General features: G+C 44.5%; 2 protein-coding genes and 1 long non-coding RNA gene across 6 annotated transcripts; 2 read left to right on the top strand and 1 right to left on the bottom strand.

Annotated features, from left to right (window-relative positions):
• Positions 1 to 224: 224 nt before the first annotated feature.
• Positions 225 to 7,208, top strand: LOC135259798 (G/T mismatch-specific thymine DNA glycosylase-like). Of its 4 annotated transcripts, XM_064344547.1 has the most exons (11): positions 225 to 375; positions 849 to 920; positions 1,681 to 1,856; positions 2,116 to 2,369; positions 2,857 to 2,926; positions 3,073 to 3,208; positions 3,634 to 3,716; positions 3,935 to 4,029; positions 4,589 to 4,760; positions 5,257 to 5,409; positions 5,771 to 7,208. In XM_064344547.1, the coding sequence occupies exons 2-11, from the start codon at positions 865 to 867 to the stop codon at positions 5,908 to 5,910; spliced, it is 1,335 nt and encodes a 444-aa protein (XP_064200617.1). In that variant the 5' UTR covers positions 225 to 375; positions 849 to 864; the 3' UTR covers positions 5,911 to 7,208. The 4 variants fall into 4 exon arrangements, with proteins under 4 accessions (XP_064200617.1, XP_064200618.1, XP_064200614.1 ...); XM_064344548.1 differs by lacking the exon at positions 849 to 920 and having other exon boundaries at positions 241 to 375; XM_064344544.1 differs by lacking the exon at positions 225 to 375 and having other exon boundaries at positions 383 to 920.
• Positions 7,209 to 8,181: 973 nt separating this feature from the next.
• LOC135259803 (uncharacterized) lies at positions 8,182 to 9,327 on the bottom strand. The gene is made up of 2 exons (XR_010331379.1): positions 9,294 to 9,327; positions 8,182 to 8,920 (listed from the first exon to the last, which is right to left on the bottom strand). It is a non-coding gene; the product is annotated as an uncharacterized LOC135259803 (long non-coding RNA).
• A 33-nt stretch (positions 9,328 to 9,360) lies between these two features.
• On the top strand, positions 9,361 to 12,294 carry LOC135259802 (G/T mismatch-specific thymine DNA glycosylase-like). The gene is made up of 3 exons (XM_064344557.1): positions 9,361 to 9,837; positions 10,344 to 10,496; positions 10,840 to 12,294. Exons 1-3 carry the CDS (start codon positions 9,573 to 9,575, stop codon positions 10,977 to 10,979), a joined length of 558 nt encoding a protein of 185 aa, XP_064200627.1. The 5' UTR covers positions 9,361 to 9,572; the 3' UTR covers positions 10,980 to 12,294.
• Positions 12,295 to 13,130: the final 836 nt, after the last annotated feature.

Below are 13,130 nucleotides of genomic sequence, written 5' to 3'. Positions count from 1 at the left end.
CGTAAGCACCAGAGTTCAAACATCCAAGGAGATTAAACCAAAAGAGCAAAAGGGGTATTTTATTATTATTGTGCTGCAATACTACATTTACGGGTTCACTACACGTTTCTCAGTTTTGTAAAATAAATTAAAGGAGCTTATTTGTCAAGTTTTGTGCATTTAGTTACTGTAAATGTTATCTTACTATTTGACATGAAGGCCATCGATTTCTGAACCCCCCGTTTTGCTGTTGGTAGCTTCTGATGCCAGAGTTGACTGGCTGTGTGGTGTAGTGGCTCTTTTGTTACTCTACCGGACCTGCTTGGCTGATTATATTGGGTTATTATAAACTTTTTCCTTCTCATGAGAAACTAATTTTGACGACATTTTTAACAGGTATGTAGCTAAACGATGTGCTTATTGTAGTTGTACCGGTTAAGCTTACATCACGTTTTTATGTCCTTTATTTTTGCTAGCTAGCTGTAATTTTGAATGACAGTAGCAGGCCATTATTAGCTGGCTAGCAGTTTAACTTGTTAATTGTCTTGTATTATTAGACTCCTAGCTAACTGTCTAAGGTGTATTTTGTTATATACAGTTACTGTTGTAACGATAGTTGGGGAAATATCCTCAGTGTTTGAAAATTGCTGTTTACCAGCCAGCTAACGTTTGCCTGTTGCTCGTGTAGCTAGCTGTGTAGCTAATGTTAGCTAGCTAAGCTAACTATTTAGGAGTGTCAGCCATCCGTATATAAGTGGGGTTTCATAGCTGCTCGGAATTTTGCGCCCATTGTGAATTCGAGGGTTCAGTAGTATCGTTATCGGTTAGCTGTCTGTAACATCCTCCTGAATGTTATTGATCCATTTAAGTAAATCCACCATTAAGATGGAAGAAAAGCAGTATTCCGCTATGAGGCTTCCTGCGGAATATCTTCAACATTGGTGAGTTATAACGCTGCATCCTCGTAGATTCAGGCGCCAGGAATCTGCATTAATTAGTCCACAACAATACGAACCCGCCATGACAATATCTGTCACTTATTTATTCTTATTTCTTCCTCATTTATGAATTATAAACTGGCCATTCACAATAACCCGAACCTCGAACTGGCTGCGATATGTTAACATAAAGCATATACAAGTTTTGCAGTTTCCCTTATTGCCTTGCGTTGTACGCTAAATGGGACATGCTATCCCTAAACTGTCATGTTTGGGGATCCCGCTTTTGGCTATGGTGTGTTTTTTCGTTACCACATGCGTTTGCTGTCTATACCAAGTATTTCTTCGGCAACAATTACAATTCGGACATTGTAATTATTATAAATCAGCCAAGTGTTAAAATGATGTAGGTGTTGTAAGTGTGTGTGTGTGCGTGCGTGTGTGTTGGCCTGTCTGTCCATCTGACTGTCTAGAGGTGTTAACTTAAAGGTGTCTGTTTCTTGCCAGCCTGTGTTATAAAAGTAAATGGACTGCATTTATATATTTAAAAAAGTGTGTGTGTTTGAAGTTATACCTGTGAGTATTTCATAAGGGCATATCTGTGAGTATTTATCTGCAAGTCTATTTAATAAAGGTATACCTGTGAGTATTTATTTGTGCCTGTCTATTTAATAGCAGTATATCAGTGAGTAGGCCTATTTCTTTGCCTGTCTGTTTTATGAAGTTGCCTATCTGTGTGTGCATTTCTCCCTGTGTCCTGCAGGGTGCAGTCCGCTCAGCACATGCAGGCTCTCCAGGCCCTGCAACTGCAGCAGATGGCTAGTGCTGTCCAGCTCATGGAGGCCCCCAGGGGCCCAGGAGCGGTGCCTGTGATGGGGGTCCCGCCACTGCCCAACTTGCACCCCGAACCCCAACCGGAGACCCCAGCCCCTGTACCAGGTGCGGTCCTGTCCTGGAGAGTGTGTCGGTTTTTTGTGTTGTTCGGTACATGCTGTTATAGCCTTGCTGTACATCCTGGACCCCCTTTACTCTATAAAGTTATTAGTTCACCCTCGTGTTTTTTGCACTGTACTCTACAACAAGGTAGTCAAAACAAGGTAGTTTTTTATTTTATTTTTTTGTGGGGGGGGGGGTTACCCAAGTATTTTTGGGGGTGAGTTTTGGGATTGACGCGCCTCTTGTCACCCCCACCCTGCAGAAAAGGGGAAGGGGAAGGGGAAGAGGAAGAGGGCACAGCCTGCGGAAAGCAAGGAGCCCAAACCCAAAGCCAAGCCCGGCCCCAAACCCAAAAAGGCCAAGGAGGCCAAGGAAGAGGAGGGCAAACAGGAGAAGATCGACGAGGCATTCAAGAAGGTGAAGAGGAAGGTGGACCGGTTCAAAGGCATGACTGAGGCCGAGGTCATGACCAAAACCTTGCCAGACATCCTCACCCAAAACCTGGACTTTGTCATCGTGAGTTTACACACATACCTTATTTATTTTGTCCAACCAGAGCGACTTGCACGCCTTTCACTTCTACACAAAATCATTTATTCAGGTGGATATTTCGATAAAAATTCAGGTTAAGCACCTTACTCAAGGGTACAACTGCAGTGTCCTGTTTTGGCTTTGAACGTGCAAACTCTGGGGTTCTCTCTAACCGCTACACTGCAACATATTCAGTGATGCTGGCGTTAATTGAAGGACTCATTCAGATTGTCTGAGGAGAGTTTTCCTGGCTCTTGATGTAGTCTTCATGATTCAGCATGTTTGATCTTGGGTCCAGAGTTTAAAAACAAGGTATATTTGTTCAGCCTTGTCATAATTCTTTGAAGCAGTTTGGTTACTGTCATTTTGATGTGGAATCATGACCTTGGAAGACCCTATGGCTCTCCAGGATGTATGTGATAGTATTTTCACAATGGAAATGATACTGAGCAATGCTGAATTTTCTCTCTAGATTGGAATCAACCCAGGACTGATGGCAGCCTACATTGGAAGGTGGTTTCCTGGACCGGGAAATCATTTCTGTGAGTTACATGCTTCTTTTTTTACTCTACATTATGAAACATGATTCATTTTACCTCTGTGTTTTTCATGTTTTTACCATGTAGGAAGCATGATCTCAATGTGCAGTGCTGTGAAGGAATGTGTTAATGGCTGTTTGCGCCTTCAGGGAAGTGCCTGTACTTAGCTGGGATCACAGAAGAGCAGCTCAATCACATGCATGACGAGACCCTGCCAGAGAAATACAGCATCGGATTCACCAACATGGTACAGAGAACCACTCCCGGAAGCAAAGACCTCTCTACGTAAGTGTGTGTGTGCGCGTATTTGTGTGAGTGTTTGGGGCAAACATAAAAGCACTAAGGTCTGCTGACGTATTAGAGCTGATGTCCTGGTCTGTGTTTTCAGTTTGTACAGTATCCTGCATGTAACGTATATACACTGTGCTGTCTGTAATGCTGTATGTACACTATGCTGTATGCAATGTTCTATGTAATGTTGTATGTACAGTATGTGCAGTGTGTTGTATATAATGTTGTTTGTGCTGTATGTTGTATGTAATGTTGTACCTACAGTATGCCATGTAATGTTGCATGTGCAGTATGTTGTATATAATGTTGTTTGTGCTGTATGTTGTATGTGATGTTGCATCTACAGTATGCCGTGTAATGTTGCATGTGCAGTATGCAGATTAAAGAAACATGTTGATTTTCTATGTGACTGTTCACAGCAAAGAGCTGAGGGAAGGAGGGAAGATCCTGGTGGAGAAGCTTCAAAAATACAAGCCTCGTATTGCTGTCTTTAATGGGAAATGTGAGTAAAGAATTACCCAGGAAATGTGCGGTATTTTCAACCGAACACTGCTCATGTCTCATAACTAATAGATGTATCCTGAAACTAGACATCAGTAGATATAATGGTTAAATTTGGAACAAAATGTTATGTGACAGTTGTGAAGTTATGAGGATAACTGGTCAAGATTGAATGTGGTATAAAGGTGGATTGCCTGTATTATTTTTTCTTTTTTTCAGGTATTTATGAAATGTTCAGTAGAGAGATCTTTGGGTTCAAGCCAAAGAAATTGGAATTTGGCGTTCAGCCACAGAAGGTTCCAGAAACTGACACGGTAAGAAGCCCTCCAATCAAAAGAGGGACCACAGAAAAAAAGTGTGCACGTATGGTTTATTTGCATGTGATAACACGTTATGTTTACACTTTATTATAGCAGGTGTGTTCTCTCCATGAAAAATCCTGTAAAAATAGTTTCAGTTGAAGTTACTCTGTTCATACATGTCAAAATGCACGCCATGAATGCAGACAAAGCTGCTACACGTATAACATGATTTCAACCCGGTCAGTGTTTTTCAATCAAGTTTTCCTGAGAACATACGTCACATTAGCTTCTGATATTGTCTCCACCTTTCTAGTATTTTTGATTGTGATGTGGTTCTGCGACGCTAATGTAGGCTAGAAATCGCATTCTGTAATCGACTAAGCATGTCTGTAGAAGTGCTATAAACTGACTGGCACTTTCCTGGCATTAATCACCATTAGATATCAGCACTGCTATTAATTAGGGCTTCATAATTTTTATGAGCTTTTCACCAGTCGCGTGTGCAGATATGAGGGGTTTGAAGCGGGCGGGATTGTTGGTAATTGGCATTGACCCCGCCCCCTCCATACAGGTGTGCTACCTGATGCCCTCGTCCAGCGCCCGCTGCGCGCAGTTCCCCCGCGCTCAGGACAAGGTGCACTTCTACATCAAGCTGCTGGAGCTGCGCGACCAGCTGAAGGGCGTGGTCAAGAACAGGGAAGTGGAGGAGGTCAAGTACAGCTTCGACCTGGGATTGGCCAAAGGTAACGTGACCCGGGGAGAGGGGCGGGCAGTATTCACGTGGGGGCGGGTCTAAGGTTACCACCACCACTGTGAGGGGTGGGGTCAAAGGAAGCTGATTTTTGGTGTGGGGCTGATGCTAATACTGTGGGGACAGGTAATGGACTCTCAGTTGGAAGGTTCTTGAGGGAAAAATGAGTGTAGTCACTTGTGATTGTATTCACAGTTCTGCTCTTTAATGACTGTGTTGTTCTCACATACAGTTTAGTGATGATGTTAATGCTCACGTGTGTGATTGTGGTAATGTTCTTGCAGGCTTTATTGTGGTAATGCTTATACGAACGTGTGTCATTGTAGTAATGCTTGTTTGTGTGTGTGTGTGTGATTGTAGTAATGCTCACTGTGTGCGTGTGTGTGTTTGTGTGAGTGCGTGATTGTGGTAATGCGTATGTGTGTGTGCGCGCATGCGTTTGTGATTATGCTAATGCTCACGTGTGTCTGTGATTATGTGCGTTTCAGAGGACGCTAAGAGGCTTGCCATTAAGGAGGAGCAGTACGACCCCGGGTACGAGAACGCATTCGGGGGGGCGTACTCTGAGGCAGTGGGCGTGCCCGGGGGCGGAGCCGAGCAGAGCAATGGGCACTGCAGCTTCTCTGCTGCAGGAGAGACTGGTGAGAACAGACACATACATTCGCACACACACTCACACACTCACACGCACAAATGTAAACACACCCCCTGACACTCATACTGTATACTTCACCTAACACATTCGCCATCTGATGACTTATGATAACAATGCTGTTTAAAAGCCAACACCCCCCTCTTAAATAAAATGTTCAGTTATGTCCATAGTCCCGTCTCGAGCCAGTCTAGCTTTCTTGAAGCGTTTCTCACAGTGACCTCAGTCAGGTGTAGACATCAATGGCAAAGCCATGCACGCGTAGGCACGGTCCTTAGCTGGGCTGTGGACTCTGCCGTCTACGGGCACTTTGATCGTCTCGTCAACTGTTTGTCTCTTTTTACCGTCAGATGTGTCCGGTAAGGAGGCCCCACCCGCAGCAGGCGTGGGGAGTGTCCCAGAAGGACGGTGGATGATGCAGTCGTTCGCCGATGAGATCCCCGACATCGGCGGCAGCGCAAAGCCTCAGCTGGGGGCGGAGACTGCGTGAGGGGGGGAGGAGCCTCTCGGAGGGCAGAGACAGTGCGGTAGGCGGAGCCTCTCAGGACTCCTCCCAGGAAATGCACAAAGGCTGCAGGTGTAACGCAGCTTCCTGCTCGGAAAAGGCCTCACGCGAGTTACCTGGGTTACCTGTCAGCAGTGAAGGGTCTCCCCTCATGCTCACCAGCCAATCAGGGACCACAGAAGGATGATGTCACAAACTGCTCCCTCTATGAATTGGAAATAGATTAGTTTACCATATTGGGCAATTGCTTTGGATAATGGTAGTTTTTATATATAAAAATGTAACGTAATACATTGATTAGACTTTTTTAAATGCAATGTTTTGAATAATGAGAAGATTTTTAAAGAAATCTTTTTAAGAAAGTAACATTTTTTTGCAATAAGTGTGAATGACCTGCTGCCAAGAAATGACTGCAGGTTTAATTTCAGGACTGTCTTAAATCAGGGATTTCTACTCAGACTTGACTGATGCCATTTATCTAAGGGCATCCTGCTAAGACTGCGGGATTTGACCCTTCTACACACACACACACACACACACACACACACACATTTGCATGCACGCAGGGTGAAAGCAATGTGTTATTCCTCTACTTGAAATGGCTGCTGGAGGTGCATTGTGGGAGGAAACCCTCGACAATTACGCGGTAACAAGAGATGCAAAACTGCAGTTTAAGGACAGTAGGCTGGTCGAGGAGAACACCTGATATTGGTTTAAAGTTGTAACATTCTTATTATGACCAATTACAGTCGGTTATATTTATGCATATACACATACAGAAAGTGTATAGAGTGTTGCTCTGAATAATATTCCCCCAGGTGTTGTGATGATGTTCAGAACCAGGAAATATCCAAATCTTGTATTTGGAGAGAAACATAGAGACCTCTGCCACCTCTCCCACACCATGTCCCCGTTCTTACCTTCCAATCACCAAAAAGGTCAAAGCCACTGTCTGCCTCGCTCACCTGCAGCCTCTTTTCGAGAGCAGCGCCCTGTGGGGAAGAGAAGCTTCAGGAATAAAAGGCTACGAGAGGAAGGGGGGGGGGGGTTCTGGCCCCTCCCCTCTGAGCCTCTGCTGCTCCACACTGCACGTGCTCAGTGCGTCCGCGCTGATCTGTCCTGGCGGCCTTCATCGTATGTTTACAATATTTACATTCTCTTGGTGCTGTATTTTTTATTTTATTTTTTGTTTGTTATGTTTTACTGTTTCCAATGTATGTTTTTAAAAATGTTAGCATTTTTTTAGATGACCCTTGATGGTCTATTAAAGGTCCCAGTAGTGAGATTTTTGTTTTGTCGTTCTTAGCAAAGTTAAGTACCACACATGTAGTACAGCAAAAACAGAAATGACATTGCGATTTGTAGCAAAAACGAGTGGTGTGTGGACTGAAGAAACACCGTCTTTCTGGTCTGTGAATTTGGAAAACATCGTGATTTATTGATGTTGTTTCTACATTACAAAATAGTGCTTTAGGGTTTCAAATTCGGAACACAGTTTTTTCCTTTATGTATTGATGAGCGACAAATAGTTTCTACATGAAAAATATTGATTTGTGGTGTCAAATTCTGAAAACAGTTTTTCCTTTATGTATTGATGAACGACAAGCAGTTTCTACATGAAAAATATTGATTCAGGGTTTAAAATTCGGAACACAGTTTTGTCCTTTATGTATTGATTAGCGACAAGTAGTTTCTACATGAAAAATATTGATTTAGGGTTTCAAATTCTGAAAACAGTTTTTCCTTTATGTATTGATGAGCGACAAATAGTTTCTACATGAAAAATACTGATTTAGGGTTTAAAATTAAATGAAGAGGCTTTATAACAGGGGGTCTGGTGAGGGTGAGTCATCCTTGACCCTGTAGAGATGGGGTACGTGCAAAACAAGAAGACGATACGAGGGTTAAAGAAAGAGCTGGTTCTGGTGCAGCCTTCATTCTCAGGGACGCTGACGCTGTGTGTCGCTAAACTGATGTCTTTCTGATGTACCCAGCTGCAGCTGTAATGACCGCTTGAATTTTGGGGGAAACGGGACCGTGCAAACCTCTTAAATCGGTGGCATATGTGAGTGCGAGAACGTGGATATGCAAGTGCAGCCGGCTAATGAGCTTTGTAATTACAGGCGCCCGTTAGCCTAGCCTCGTTATTTCCAAGGTGCAGTCTTTAAGCATCTGGGGTCTGAAAGCAGCTGAAAACGAAGCCACATCATGCAAAAGCACTCTGCGTCACTGAATAAAAAGGCTTTAGTAAAGGTGAATGTTTTATTATTTATTAGCCTGCAAATAATGCCAGGATGTCCTTAAAATGGTTGAAAACAAACAGTTCTCCCACGGAGTGCGGTCCATAGTGGATTTCATTTACATTACCCGACAAAGAGTGTTCTGAGTTTTCCAGCATGCCAGTGGTTCAGAATGGGAGCAGCACCCCCTGCAGGCGACGGGGAGTGCAGCAGTCAGGGTACACCGTTCAATACTGTGAAGATCCAAACCCTTGGGTTCTTCTCCATGTGGTGTTTTGCAGAACTCTGTTCCTTGTGAATTTCACACATGCAGCTGTACAGGACCGGCCAGGGAAATGTAGAGACGCCATGCTCTGCGTTTCTCTTTGTCATTACCTCTCTCGCACTCTTAGTTATTCCGTCTTTCTTTGGTTTACACTTGCGGTCACGCTTTTGTTCATTCTCACACATTCTCTTTCACTCTTTCATGGTCTTCATTGTTTTTCTGTCTTCTTTCTCTTCCCCCACCACTCTGCCTCCCTCCCCACACCTTGTCCAGAGCACCAGCTTGCTGTGGTTCGGCTGTGCTGTTGCTCCTCTGTCTCAGCTCTCGGGCCGTACCAATACAAATCTGCCCGTGGGGTCCGGGACATACCACTTCTCCCACAGCTCCATGTGCACACAGGGGAAGTCCCAGGGTTTGAACCGGCCGTTCCAGTGCAGTAGGTTAGCTGTATGCAGGAAAGCCTCGGAGTACCAAGTGTCAGGGCTCCAGCCTGGGGGGGGGCGGGGAGGAGAGGGGGGTTATGTTAAATTCGCTGTAGGCCCACCTTGGAGTTTAAATAAACAAAGCATAAAAAATAAGGGAGGATAATTTATTTGCAAATAAATGTAAATGAGACTCCTGTGTCAAAGGACACAGCAGTGGTTCAGTATTTTTACAGTTAGCCCATATTCAAGGAGAGAGCAGCCTCAGGAGTTACTTTGTATTTTACACACACATACCAGGATCTGCTCAAGCATATATATTTATCTGAAGGTCAGTATTTATAGCTTCAGTTGATGCAAGGAAGTGCTCTTTCCCCTCCCATTCAAGACCACGTTCATGAGATCGACGCCCGTTAGACAGGTGAAATGATCTGGTCTCACCCAGGTGTCCGATGTGCCAGTTGGCGTCGATTTCAACCCGGTCAGTGTTTTTCAATCTAGTTTTCCTGGGAACATACGTCACATTAGCTTCTGATATTGTCTCCGTCGTTCTAGTATTTTTGATTGTGATGTGGTTCTGCGACGCTAATGTAGGCTAGAAATCGCATTCTGTAATCGATTAAGCATGTCTGTAGAAGTGCTGTAAACTGACTGGCACTTTCCTGGCATTAATCACCATTAGATATCAGCACTGCTATTAATTAGGGCTTCATCATTTTTATGAGCTTTTCACCAGTCGCGTGTGCAGATATGAGGGGTTTGAAGCGGGCGGGCCTGTTGGTAATTGGCATTGACCCCGCCCCCTCCGTACAGGTGTGCTACCTGATGCCCTCGTCCAGCGCCCGCTGCGCGCAGTTCCCCCGCGCTCAGGACAAGGTGCACTTCTACATCAAGCTGCTGGAGCTGCGCGACCAGCTGAAGGGCGTGGTCAAGAACAGGGAAGTGGAGGAGGTCAAGTACAGCTTCGACCTGGGATTGGCCAAAGGTAACGTGACCCGGGGAGGGGGCGGGTCTAAGGGTAGCACCACCACTGTGAGGGGTGGGGTCAAAGGAAGCTGATTTTTGGTGTGGGGCTGATGCTAATACTGTGGGGACAGGAAATGGACTCTCAGTTGGAAGGTTCTTGGGGGAAAAATATTTATATATTATTTATATAATAATAACTGTGATTGTATTCACAGTTCTGCTCTTTAATGACTGTGTTCTCACATACAGTTTAGTGATTATGTTAATGCTCATGTGTGTGATTGTGGTAATGCTGGTGCAGGCTTTATTGTGGTAATGCTTGTATGAACGTGTGTGATTGTAGTAATGCTTGTTTGTGTGTGTGTGTGTGATTGTAGTAATGCTCACTGTGTGCGTGTGTGTGTGCTTGTGTGAGTGCGTGATTGTGGTAATGCGCATGTGTGTGTGTGTGTGTGTGCGTGCGTGTGCGCATGCGTTTGTGATTATGCTAATGCTCACGTGTGTCTGTGATTATGTGCGTTTCAGAGGACGCTAAGAGGCTCGCCATTAAGGAGGAGCAGTACGACCCCGGGTACGAGAACGCATTCGGGGGGGCGTACTCTGAGGCAGTGGGCGTGCCCGGGGGCGGAGCCGAGCAGAGCAATGGGCACTGCAGCTTCTCTGCTGCAGGAGAGACTGGTGAGAACAGACACATACATTCGCACACACACAATCACACACTCACACGCACAAATGTAAACACACCCCCTGACACTCATACTGTATGCTTCACCTAACACATTCACCATCTGATGACTTATGATAAAAGTGCTGTTTAAAAGCCAACACCCAGTTATGTCCATAGTCCCATCTCGAGCCAGTCTAGCTTTCGTGAAGTGTTTCTCACAGTGACCTCAGTCAGGTGTAGACATCAATGGCAAACCCATGCATGCTTAGGCACGGTCCTTAGCTGGGCTGTGGACTCTGCCGTCTACGCGCACTTTGACCGTCTCGTCAATTGTTTGTCTCTTTTTACCGTCAGATGTGTCCGGCACGGAGGCCCCACCCGCAGCAGGCGTGGGGAGTGTCCCAGAAGGACGGTGGATGATGCAGTCGTTCGCCGATGAGATCCCCGACATCGGCGGCAGCGCAAAGCCTCAGCTGGGGGCGGAGACTGCCTGAGGGGGGAGGAGCCTCTCAGAGGGCAGAGACAGTGCGGTAGGCGGAGCCTCTCAGGACTCCTCCCAGGAAATGCACAAAGGCTGCAGGTGTAACGCAGCTTCCTGCTCGGAAAAGGCCTCACGCGAGTTACCTGGGTTACCTGTCAGCAGTGAAGGGTCTCCCCTCATGCTCACCAGCCAATCAGGGACCACAGAAGGATGATGTCACAAACTGCTCCCTCTATGAATTGGAAATAGATTAGTTTACCATATTGGGCAATTGCTTTGGATAATGGTAGTTTTTATATATAAAAATGTAACGTAATACATTGATTAGATTTTTTTAAATGCAATGTTTTGAATAATGAGAAGATTTTTAAAGAAATCTTTTTAAGAAAGTAACATTTTTTGCAATAAGTGTGAATGACCTGCTGCCAAGAAATGACTGCAGGTTTAATTTCAGGACTGTCTTAAATCAGGGATTTCAACTCAAACTTGACTGATGCCATTTATCTAAGGGCATCCTGCTAAGACTGCAGGATTTGACCCTTCTACACACACACACACACAGACACACACACACACATTTGCATGCACGCAGGGTGAAAGCAATGTGTTATTCCTCTACTTGAAATGGCTGCTGGAGGTGCATTGTGGGAGGAAACCCACGACAATTACGCGGTAACAAGAGATGCAAAGCTGCAGTTTAAGGACAGTAGGCTGGTCGAGGAGAACACCTGATATTGGTTTAAAGTTGTAACATTCTTATTATGACCAATTACAGTCGGTTATATGTACGCATATACACATACAGAAAGTGTATAGAGTGTTGCTCTGAATAATATTCCCCCAGGTAATGGGGTAATATAATGGCTGTGATGATGTTCAGAACCAGGAAATATCCAAATCTTGTATTTGGAGAGAAACATACAGACCTCTGCCACCTCTCCCACACCATGTCCCCGTTCTTAGCTTCCAATCACCAAAAAGGTCAAAACCACTGTCTGCCTCGCTCACCTGCAGCCTCTTTTAGAGAGCAGCGCCCTGTAGGGAAGAGAAGCTTCAGGAATAAAAGGCTACGAGAGGAAGGGGGGGTGGGGGGTTCTGGCCCCTCCCCCCTGAGCCTCTGCTGCTCCACACTGCACGTGCTCAGTGCGTCCGCGCTGATCTGTCCCGGCGGCCTTCATCGTATGTTTACAATATTTACATTCTCTTGGTGCTGTATTTTTTATTTTATTTTTTGTTTGTTATGTTTTACTGTTTCCAATGTATGTTTTTAAAAATGTTAGCATTTTTTTAGATGACCCTTGATGGTCTATTAAAGGTCCCAGTAGTGAGATTTTTGTTTTGTCATTCTTAGCAAAGTTAAGTACCACACATGTAGTACAGCAAAAACAGAAATGACATTGCGATTTGTCGCAAAAACGAGTGGTGTGTGTGGACTGAAGAAACACCGTCTTTCTGGTCTGTGAACTTGGAAAACATTGTGATTTATTGATGTTGTTTCTACATTACAAAATACTGCTTTGGGGTTTAAAATTCGGAACACATTTTTTTCCTTTATGTATTGATGAGCGACAAGCAGTTTCTACATGAAAAATATTGATTCAGAGTTTCAAATTCTGAAAACAGGTTTTCCTTTATGTATTGATGAGCGACAAATAGTTTCTACATGAAAAATATTGATTTGTGGTGTCAAATTCTGAAAACAGTTTTTCCTTTATGTATTGATGAGCGACAAGTAGTTTCTACATGAAAAATATTGATTCAGGGTTTAAAATTCTGAAAACAGTTTTTCCTTTATGTATTGATGAGCGACAAGTAGTTTCTACATGAAAAATATTGATTTAGGGTTTCAAATTAAATGAAGAGGCTTTATAACAGGGGGTCTGGTGAGGGTGAGTCATTCTTGACCCTGTAGACATGGGGTACGTGCAAAACAAGAAGACGATACGAGGGTTAAAGAAAGAGCTGGTTCTGGTGCAGCGTTCGTTCTCAGGGACACTGACGCTGTGTGTCGCTGAACTGATGTCCTTCTGATGTACCCAGCTGCTGCTGTAATGACCGCTTGAATTTTGGGGGAAATGGGACCGTGCAAACCTCTTAAATCAGTGGCATATGTGAGTGCGAGAACGTGGATATGTAAGTGCAGCCGGCTAATGAGCTTTGTAAT

This window comes from Anguilla rostrata, chromosome 7 (assembly GCF_018555375.3).
Source record: "Anguilla rostrata isolate EN2019 chromosome 7, ASM1855537v3, whole genome shotgun sequence".
Taxonomy (NCBI): Eukaryota; Metazoa; Chordata; class Actinopteri; order Anguilliformes; family Anguillidae; genus Anguilla; species Anguilla rostrata.
Note: the sequence above shows the minus strand (reverse complement) of the source record. Positions and strands in the feature narration are given on the sequence as shown.